General features: G+C 58.7%; 1 protein-coding gene across 1 annotated transcript in view; it reads right to left on the minus strand.

Moving 5' to 3' along the window:
* Positions 1 to 9,921, minus strand: part of POLRMT (polymerase (RNA) mitochondrial (DNA directed)) — a 13,736-nt gene extending 3,815 nt beyond the window's left edge. Inside the window, exons 1-15 of the mRNA XM_010001843.1 lie at positions 9,870 to 9,921; positions 9,450 to 9,545; positions 8,242 to 8,906; positions 7,736 to 7,866; positions 6,565 to 6,751; positions 5,953 to 6,102; positions 5,653 to 5,820; positions 5,191 to 5,361; positions 4,817 to 5,056; positions 3,823 to 4,602; positions 3,229 to 3,351; positions 2,464 to 2,586; positions 1,389 to 1,568; positions 661 to 747; positions 442 to 555 (exon numbers count right to left, since the gene is read on the minus strand). Of these exons, the coding sequence (XP_010000145.1) occupies positions 442 to 555; positions 661 to 747; positions 1,389 to 1,568; positions 2,464 to 2,586; positions 3,229 to 3,351; positions 3,823 to 4,602; positions 4,817 to 5,056; positions 5,191 to 5,361; positions 5,653 to 5,820; positions 5,953 to 6,102; positions 6,565 to 6,751; positions 7,736 to 7,866; positions 8,242 to 8,906; positions 9,450 to 9,545; positions 9,870 to 9,921 (3,267 nt within the window). The remainder of the gene's footprint in view (positions 1 to 441; positions 556 to 660; positions 748 to 1,388; positions 1,569 to 2,463; positions 2,587 to 3,228; positions 3,352 to 3,822; positions 4,603 to 4,816; positions 5,057 to 5,190; positions 5,362 to 5,652; positions 5,821 to 5,952; positions 6,103 to 6,564; positions 6,752 to 7,735; positions 7,867 to 8,241; positions 8,907 to 9,449; positions 9,546 to 9,869) is intronic.
* Between the last annotated feature and the right edge of the window lie 121 nt (positions 9,922 to 10,042).

Below are 10,042 nucleotides of genomic sequence, written 5' to 3' on the forward strand. Positions count from 1 at the left end.
AGGATCCCAGTCGCTCCCCAGTGACGCCTTCCCTCCTCCCGTCCCGAGGATACCGGCCGCTCCTTCGCCCCTTCCCAGCGCTCACCCCTGCCAGGGCTGGGAGGGGCTGCGAGGGCGGGAGCCGTGAGTCAGCGCCGCAGCGGGGGCGGCGAGAGCAGCCAGACTGACTCACAGCAGCCCCGAGGAGCCTCCCAGGAGCTGGGCGTGTGCTCCACCTGCCTGAGGGGGCCAGGGGCAGCAGAGCTTCCTCACCAGCCCTCCTGCACCCTCTGGCCTCTGCAGGGAGCCCACGAGGCAGGGGGATGCACCCGGGAATCCCACCTGCTCTGCAGGCTCATCCATGGGTGATGCCACCCTGCCACTGCCTCACAGCCCAGCTGCCCCCTCTCCCTGTCCCCACCTGAGTGAGGGGTAGATGAGTCCCCCACACCAGATACCCACCACCGTGGACCTGGACCGGTAGTAGGGCTGCACGACGGGGAGGCCCAGCGGTGTCACCCACTCCACCGTCCGTCCCGACTGGGCAATGAGCTTGGCGCTCTCTGTCAGCCAGTGCTGCAGCAGGGCAGTAGGGAGGGAAGTGGCTGGAGTTAGCAGGGGCAGCTGGGAGACCCCAAACCCCTCCCCCACAGGTCAGGTAAGAGGAAACAGGCACTTCACCTGGATATCTCTAGTTGCTGAGAACATCTCCTTGATGCCATTGAACACTTGCTTTACGAGGTAGTGAGATGCTTCCCACAAGTATTCCTGCATGGACCAAAGGCAGAGGGAGGGGTCAGGAAAATGCAGCAGAAGATGCAAGTGATGGGGACAGATGGCTGGGGGGTGTGATGGGAGTGGTCTGAGATCAGCACTTCCCAGGGCTCCTTGTCTGAGGACAGGCTGGGCTGTGCAATGTCCCTGGATGAGCAGAGGCTCTCACTGCCTCGTCTGCCCCGGGAACGGAACATGTGGCAGAAATGCTCCCAGGACCAGCCTGCCATGGGAAACCACCAAGGACTGTCTGATGGTGGGGTCACAGGGACAACAAACTGGCATCAGGAGAAGCAAGCCTCCAAGAGCAGCTTCCCGAGAGAAGAGCACAGCCACAGACAACTGACACACCAGCCAAGGCTGTGAAGCCACCAAGCTGGGCCCAGGAGGGATGAGGAGCAGCCCCACCTGAAGAATCCCTCCCACCCACAAGTGCTGGCAGGCCGGGATCCTACAGGCCTGGCACAAGCCATGGAGGGCTCAGTGCTGCACGTTCCTCTGCGAGCCCGGATTTGAGGGGTAAGGAGAGCAAGGCAGAAAGGAATCCCACTGCTGCAGGGCAGTGCAGCAGCCTCTCCCAGCAGGGACTGGGAGCTGAGCAGAGCCCCACTGGGGAGGCATGGCAGACACGGTACCTCGGGGAACTCGTTGATCTCCTTGAGCCGTTTCTCCATCTGGAGGCGGCCGCCGTAGCGCGTGACGCCGTAAACCACCGTCATCACTGTCTGCTTCACCACCTTGCGGCTGACGAAGCCCTGCAGCACCCGGGCGATCTTCACCCCCTGCTCAGCATCCTTTCTCCGGAACTCCTCCACCTGCCGAGGGAGCCCGGGAGGTCACCCTACTGCTGGGCCAAGCCCCCTCTACAGCCAGGGCCCCCAAGACCCCCGGGCTGTGTGTGAACCCACCAGCAGCCCTGCAGCCACCTGCACCAGCCCTGGTCCCCCCTCACCATCCGCTGAAGGAATCAAGAGGCAGCCAGATCTCAGAGACAACCATGCCCATGGGGACCAGAGCTTTCCACTGCTACCTCAGCAGTGTCACTTGGCAGCTGTGTGGTGAGGGACATCACAAGGACACAGCACTGGGGCTGTGGCTCAGGACTCAGGTTTTCCTGCCTCTGCCAGCCCCAGTGACAACTGTGGGCAAACCGTGCACTCCCTGCACGCTCCTCCCACCCAGATAAAACATGCAGAGACCTAGAAGAGCTAGGGGTTCAACACCACAAGCAAGCCTGGCAGCTCTCAGCACACTCCCCAGGCTCCTTTCACATCGTGTCTTGCCAAGAAAACAGACGACTTGGCAGCAGTGCCAACGGCTGCATCTCTCCCCAGCTCAAACCAGGAAAATGTCATAACCTGCAGGCTGGGCAGCTGTATACCAAGACATGAGAAACACTCTCTGCTCATCCATCTCTCTATCCTACTTCTCCCAGATTTCATTCAGAAGTAAGGACAGGAGAAATCCCAATGGATTTCTCATTTCTCTGTCAGAACAGATCTCCAGCCAGATCCCCACTGCTGCTGCTGCAGTGGTTCCCATTCAGGAAGGGAGAGACTCTGCCCGTGGCCAGCTCATGCCTTCCCAGCCCTCTGCACGATGGTCTTGCCTCAGCCTTTCTCCTTGGGAGCTGGAAAGACCCTGTGCAATGCACTGCCAAGGCAGGAGCTTGTCCAAGAAGACACCTCCCATGTCCTCACTGTGCCTCACCTGCTGGGCCACGGCGCTGTACACATCCTGGGGGACACTGCAGGGCATCAGGTTGACGGAGATGGCGCCGATCAGGTCGCGGCCGAGCGCTGCGTAGTGCTGCAGCCCATTGCAGGAGCCATCCTGCAGGCAGGGACACGCGGTGGGGACAGGGCCCTGCTCACCAGTACTGACACACCTGCTCAGGTTATTGCCCTTTGTGCACCCTCCCTCTGGACAGGGCTGCAGCTGATCACCCACGGTGGCCAGGGCTACACAGTTCCTATTTTCCTTCTGGCCAGTTTTCCTGTCTGAGTCTCATCACTAACTACTGATGCCTACAAGGCAGAAAAACCTCACATCCCACTGCCCCCTCTATGGACTTTCAAAGACATCAGAGCTCTGTGGAAAAAACTGAAAAACAGAAAATCTGGAAAGCAACAAATCTCTCTGGGATGCTGAAAGAAGCTCTGTCCCTGCTCAGCCCCCAACGTGCCCAGCTATCCCCTTGGGCAGCTCCCAGGCAGCTCTCAGATAGGCTCCGCTCCAGCCAGAGGAAGCAAAGCAGCACTTAACTGTGCTGGTTCATTCCTGCCTGAATCCAGCACCAAATTGCTGGAGTTCTGGAGCCAAAATGCCTGCAGATTGCACTCCTGCTCTTAAGAAAGCTGGGGCCTTGAGGTGCAGTAAGTGCAGTGCTGGAGACCTGGAGGCTCCTGCCCCGAGTTTTGTGCCCTGCCTGTTCTCTTGCCCCTGCATAGCCACATGGACCTGTTGAGCTCCCACCTGGTGGACTGGGAAGTGGGAGATGTAGGCTGCTGGATCTGGGGATCTCGAGGCTTTGGCAATTTCCATGCAGCACGCCAAGGCTTGCCAGGGCTCATCCGTGTTCATCCACCACTTCCTGCCCTGGGAACACAAAGCACGGGCTGGTAGGAGCAGGCAGGGCTCCTGTGGCACCCCAAAGCAAGGGCTGGAGCCCCTCTGCTCTTGGGATACACTGAGCAAGGCACCTCCTCCCACCGTGCCTCCCTTTCCCTAGGATTTCATCATGTTTTCAGACAGAAATGTGTTATTTAGGAAACTCTGCAATGCTTCATTTCCCCTTTTTTCTCTTTCAAAATGTCTTTGTTTCAAAAATCACTGTAATTTTAATTTTATTCTACTTCCTAGAAGCTATGCTAGATAAGAGGAATGGTTAAGTCTCCTCTGACACTGATCTGTTTATCCTTAGCTTATTTGGGCAATTCCTATTTGGACTCCAACACAGAGGAAGTGTTTCAGTTTGGTGATTGAAGGGGAACTCCCTACCTCCCACCATGTCCACCATTCCCTCAGGGGTCCCACCACTCCACCCTCAGAGCGGGCAGAGCCTCGTACCGTGAGCGGGTGGTCGGCTGAGTCCAGGATCTCCTCCATGATCTCGTTGGCATATTCCAGCCGCTCCTGCAGGGCGTTCTTCTTCTTCAGCCCCGTGAGGTTCACCAGGTGGATCTTCAGCCAGTCCAGGCCCTTGGGCCCCAGTGGCCTTCCCTCTGCAAACAGCAGGATGGCCCGGGTGACATCGTTACCCAGGTGGTTGAAATAGGGTGGGCAAGGGTAGGTCCTGCCTCGGAAGTCCATGTTGTGAGGAAACCAGAACACCTTGTCCCTGACGTAGTTGGCGATGGAGAGTTTGTAGAGCGCGTCCATGCGCAGGCTGTGCATTTCTGCTGTCTTCTTCTTGTACAGCAACAACTCATGCTTGTGGGACTTGCTCCAGGTAGAGGAATTGCCAGGAGCAACGGGAGGTTTGGGGGCCTCAGAGATGGGTGGTGGGATGTCCAGCTTCTCATTGCCTTTGTCATTGAAGATGGAGATGATGATATCCAGCACAGGCTGGTTAATCTTCCAGGCACAGTTGCCCAGCAGGTTCAGGGCATCCAGCACAGGGTGGAGGTTCACTGGGGGACACTGCTCCAGGAGCAGCTGGTGCTGGATGACCCCATCCACAAAGCGCATCAGCTTGGTGTCATTCAGGATATACGCCCCGAAGTGGGGGGAGGTCCAGGGTACTGGGGGGCACAGCATAGGTATGGCAGAGGAGTTGAAGGTCAGCAAGGTCTCTGCAGCATCTGACACAATCTGGGAGAAGATGGGATGGGGCTTTATCAGCCCAACCTGGAGGGGAGAATCAGAAAAGTGAAGGTCAGCAGCTGAGGATTAGGGCTGGAGTCTGGAAGAGGACATGATCCATCAGCCACTACATGATCACACCAAGTACGAACCCAGAGGCTCCTCAAGGAGTCCCTGCACAGGAAGGGCAGCAAGGAGGGAAAGGGCTCCCAGGAAGAGGTGACCTGCCCAGCCCCTGAGCCCCCTTGACATGGCTCACCTGCCAGCTGCTGTGGAAGGAGTAGACGTGGTAGAGGACAGGGATAAGTTTGGGCTCCAGGCGAGGATTGAGGATGTTCCTGGGCACCTTCACAGTCTGCACCAGGAGCTCCAGCAGGTGCATGCCCAGGCGCATGAGGAGCATGTATGGCCAGCTGCAGTCCCTCAAGTTCAGGGAAGGCCCAAAGCCTGATTCTGCCACCAGCTTCTCCCAGTATTCCCGTGGCAAGTACTCGTCAGGCTGGGAGGCAGAAAGAGGCAATCAGGTCAGCTGGAGGGGCCAGCCACACTGCTCCAGAGGGAGCAAAGCTGGGCAGGAACTATGTTCCTGAAAGGCCTGGGGGTGCCAGGACTGCCCATCCCAGGCATACCCACCTGGCTGTCCTTGGCCAGCAGGTGGATGTAGTCCTCATAGACTGCCTGCACCTTCTCCAGCTGCCGGCTGCGCAGCTTCTGCTGGGTGATGTACCTGTTGTAGACCTTGGAGCCCAGCTCCCTGGCCAGGACAGCCAGGGATTCTCCTTGTGGAGAGAGAGTGTTGAGGATCTGAGAAAGGGGAAGGCAAAGAGGGTCTTCAGGAGGGAGGAACGAGAGATGGAGCAGAGAGACAAAGCAGGAGTTAAAGACCCTGCGTGGGGAGCACAGAAGAGGTGGATTCCCATGATGATGAGGAAAAACACATCCAGGACAGAGCAGGGTGTCCTCTGGCTGCTCAGCACAGGGAGCAGATGGAGCCTGCAGTGAGTAACCCAGGCAAGCTTGGAGGGTCATGTTCTGATCCTGCTGGCCCAAGTGGGACACCAGTGCTGTGTGGCCACTGACAGGGCAGGATCTCACCTGCATCATGATGGCCACATACTCCTCATCTGGCAGCAGGCACAGGTAGGGGTACAGAGTGTTGTACCCTGGCGCCATCCGGAGCTTGGACATGCTGTGCTTGGACTTCTGCAGGGCCTGGAGGATGGAGCTGTGCCACTGGGAGCGAAGCGTCCCCAGCAGTTTGCGCTGCCCAGGAATGGAAGCAAGAGTGACAGTGTGGAGAGAGGGTGACACCAGGGGCGGCCCCCTCTTCAGATACCCCCCCTTCACCTCCCCTGGTCCCCAGGGCTGAACTGCCCCTTCCCCCCTGGGCTTTACCGCTTTCAAGGTTTGTGGGGTCAGAGGTTTGGTCGACTCCACTGACTCGATGGTCACAGTGCTGTTCAGCTCCATCTCCAGCTGCTGCTGGAAGCGCTTCTGCAGCTCTTGCACAGAGAAATCCAGCTTGGGGTATGACACTGTCCTCTCCTGCAACAAGAATGAGACATGAAGTGCCAGAGGAAGATACGAATCATTCTCTCAGTCTCCCTGAAAGAGGCACAAGCCCCTGCTGAAGACAATTCTGAGACCTTCAAGTCCAGAGTTCTGAGGTCTCTGGCTGCAAACCCCAGGGAGTCTGGAGCCTCTCCAGAGGCTGCCCTGCTCCTGTGTCACAGTCAAGCATCCCCCCCATGCAACCCCCTAGCACATGGAGGTCATCTCCAGCCCTCAGCTTCTGGGTTCCTCTGCAGGGCTGTGGGTGAGACTCTGGGCTTCCCCCGAACAAGGAACTGCCCGAGGATTTGTGTGGGCTATTGACCAGAGATTGGGCTGAAAAGTGCTTCCCATGCCACAGTCTTGGTCTGGACCTGAGGTCACCCATGAACACCCATTTGGGCAGCTCCACTGCCTCCCCAAGCTGCAGAGACATCTCTGAGCTCTGTGGCTTACTTTGGAGTAGAAGTCCTGGAGCAGTGAAGACTTGCAGGTCTGGGGGCTGGGTGAAGGGGGCAGTTGGTAGTCGGGCTGGACAATCCTGATGGCCCTCAGCACCATCTCCTTCTCATCTTCCTCAAACAGGCACTTTTGGAAGAGCTCATCCACATGGAAACCATTATTCTTCAGCTGCTGCAGACATCTGAAGAGGGGCAGATAAGATAGGCTTAATCCTTCACAGGGGACTGTGCATGTTGGGCAGAAATCAGCACATCATGAGGAAGGGAGCAAAGTTTTCAAACAGAAGCCTAAGCATGGAGACGAGAAGACTGTATCAGGCTTCTCCTTCCTCACTTGTGCCCTCAACAGCATCACCTGGATCCATGTGAGGACAGTACAGAAAGGGGCAAAACTGGGAAGCCCAAAGATAACAGATGCCTCAGTCCCTCAAGAGCTGGACTGCAGGGCAGGCTGTCCTGGGGGACACAGAGCTCTCCCTGCCCTCTGCACACAGCCAGGAGACAGCTGGCAGGGCTGGAGCTACCTCTGGAGCACAGCCTGTCCCCAGAAGGTGACTGTGCCCACAAGGTCACCGCTTCAGGTTACAGCCATCGATTTTCCACCCACACCTCTGCTGAGCAGGCAGCTTCCACCTTCACACCCGAGATGGAGCTTCACTGCCGCACTCAGACAGAGCAAAAAGATGCAGGTTCCTTCACTCCCAAATCCCCCCGCTGTCCTCTCCAGCCTGGGGCAGCAGGAGGGAACCCACAGGATGGTCACAGCCTGGGCAAGCGGGCAGGGGATGGCGGGTTATGGACTGAGCCAGGGCACAGGAGCAGGAGCAGCTGCAGCCCCAGCAAGGAAGCTCTTCCCTTCAGCCCCCATCACTGCTGGGGACCAGGAGTCCCTGCAGACACCAACACCTCCCACCCCTGCTTGGGGAGCCCTGGGGGAGCAGGCACAGCTCTGTCCACAAGCAAGGCTGTTCTCACCTCCAACATCCCTTTTCCTTCCAAGATCTCAGACAAACTCCCTAGCAGCTGGGGGTGACAAGGAGCAGCCCCTGTGGGAGCTCTGCCCGTGAGAAGCGGGTCAGAGCACCTAGAGAAGCAGCCAGGGCAGGTCCTCCAGACCCCGGCCAGTGTCTCCTCCCAGCCACCCCAGTGCAGCTGCAGCACGTTACCTCCAGACGGCCTGGGGGGGGGCCTGGCTCCGGCCCAGCCCCTCCAGCGCGGCGGTGAAGGAGCCCAGGCTGGGCCGCATCCCCACCGACTCCATCAGGCTGAAGAGCCACTTGACGCGCTGCACGCAGCCCTGCGGGCGAGAGGGAAGGGGTTGTGCAGGGACACCAGCAGCCCCAAACCACAGCCTCATTCTGCTCCCGCTCAAATTCAGTCACCTCTCCTGTCCCCCACCCCCTTCCTCTCCTCAAAGCCACCTCAGGAGCCCAGGCTGGGCCGCATCCCCACCGACTCCATCAGGCTGAAGAGCCACTTGACGCGCTGCACGCAGCCCTGCGGGCGAGAGGGAAGGGGTTGTGCAGGGACACCAGCAGCCCCAAACCACAGCCTCATTCTGCTCCCGCTCAAATTCAGTCACCTCTCCTGTCCCCCACCCCCTTCCTCTCCTCAAAGCCACCTCACGGGGCTCTCCTCCCAGGAGCCCCGAGCCAGGGGAGCATCTCGGTACCTTTCTCGCCCAGCTGCGCATCACGATGTTGTAGGCATTGACATCCAGAAGCCTCCTCTTGGAAGGGGAGCTGTGGTACAAGAGGAGGAACCTCTCGGCCTCCTCTGGCTGCTGCAAGAACAGGAAGCACTGGAGGTTGGACTGGATGGTCTGCTGCAGGATCTTCTGCTGGTTGTTGTCCTTCTCTTCCCGCACTCTCCGAGGTCCCTGTGCCTTCACGCCCTCCTTCCCTGTGGCCACCCTGAGCTTGCCATGGGTGTAGGTGCTGCGGGAGCCAGCCTGGCTCTGGTTCCAGGCAGGAGCCACTTTGGTTTTCGGGATCTTCTGGCTCTTCTTGGTTTTAGACTTGGCTTTTGCCTTGCCCTTTGGTTTGGCCTTGACCTGGTCCTTCAGAGTCAGCTGGGAGGCAGCGAGGGATAATTTCCGCTCCACCTTCAGCTGTCGGATGTACATCTCCTTCTTCAACTTCTCGGCCCAGCTGCTGGGCCGGGACAGGCTCTTCTCCCTCCCCCAGGGAGCAGGTGGCTCCTCCATGGGGCTGGGAGCCACCTCGCTCCGCAGCGGGTCCTGCAACTTGTCATTCCCCAGCAGGGACAGCTCCTGTTTGTTGGCTGTCACCTCTGGGCCGTTACCAGCTTGGAGCTGCTTCACTCGAGCCTTCAGCACTGCAGGGAACACAGACAGGGAGAGGTGAAGGACACAGGCTGCAGGTTGTGCCCCACCCCAGGGCCTCACCTCTGGGAGCACCCAGGACAAGGGGCCACTCCAGGACTCCCTCCCTCCTCCAGCACCAGCACAAGGGGAAGACCACCAGCTCATGCTGGTCTAACCAGCTGCCCAGACACTTTCCAGCACCTGTCTCCAAGGACCTTATATCTTCACCCACCTGGGCAGTGTCCAAAACCAAAGAACATTCCAGGTGGCTCTGCAGGGTCCTTGCATGCCCCAGGGGGACTCTTCTACCCTCCCTCGGGACCCCCCTGCAATCTACAGCAACTCAAACCTCCCTGAGCGGCCTTCAGGTCCTTAACACAGGACAAAACGTGCTCAGGGAGGCCCGTAAGTCCCTGGGAAGCCCCATATCCTTGCTCAGGCTACAAGTATTTCCAGTCCCTATCCTAATTAATCTCTTATTTTCTAAGGAAGCATCCTAGAAAACCTCCCATGACAGGGAATATGGGAAAGCTCTGCAGGTCTCCCCAGCTCACCTTCCAGCAGCTCCGTCCTCTCACAGACGGGGCTTCTCCTTGCCTTCTCCTTGGCACTGGCAGAGGAGTAGTTCCTGAGAACACTCCATGGGATCCCTGCAGTGGGAAGACACAAAGGAGGTCAGAGGAGGCTTCACCCCTTGTACCAATCCCTCCCCCAGCCCTGCCCTATGGCTGGGCCCCAGGGAGTGGCTGCAGGTCCCACAGCCTCAGCAGCAGAGCACAGAGGGGTGGGGGCAGCTCTGCGACTGCTCTGGGACAGGGTGAGACCCTCTTACACATGGGTTTGATCTCTTGACCCCAGGGACACCACAAAGCCCCTGGCAGGACCCCCAGAGCAGGAAGACTCCATCCCACACATCTGGAACAGAGACCCCTGTTTCTACCCTTAACAGAACAACAGTGCCCCAGGACACTCACAGTCCCCACCTACATCTCTGGCTGGGGGCTCATGACACAAGAAGACCCTCATAACCCCCAGCTCTGCCCAAGCAGAGGGTTCGGTGCCAGGGACCCCCCACTGCCCCCAGCTGGGTCCTGGCGGGGGGGGGATGCTCACGACCCCAGTGACACCACAGCTCCAGTTCCGTCCC

This window comes from Chaetura pelagica, unplaced genomic scaffold (assembly GCF_000747805.2).
Source record: "Chaetura pelagica isolate M959 unplaced genomic scaffold, ChaPel_1.0 scaffold1407, whole genome shotgun sequence".
Classification (NCBI taxonomy): Eukaryota; Metazoa; Chordata; class Aves; order Apodiformes; family Apodidae; genus Chaetura; species Chaetura pelagica.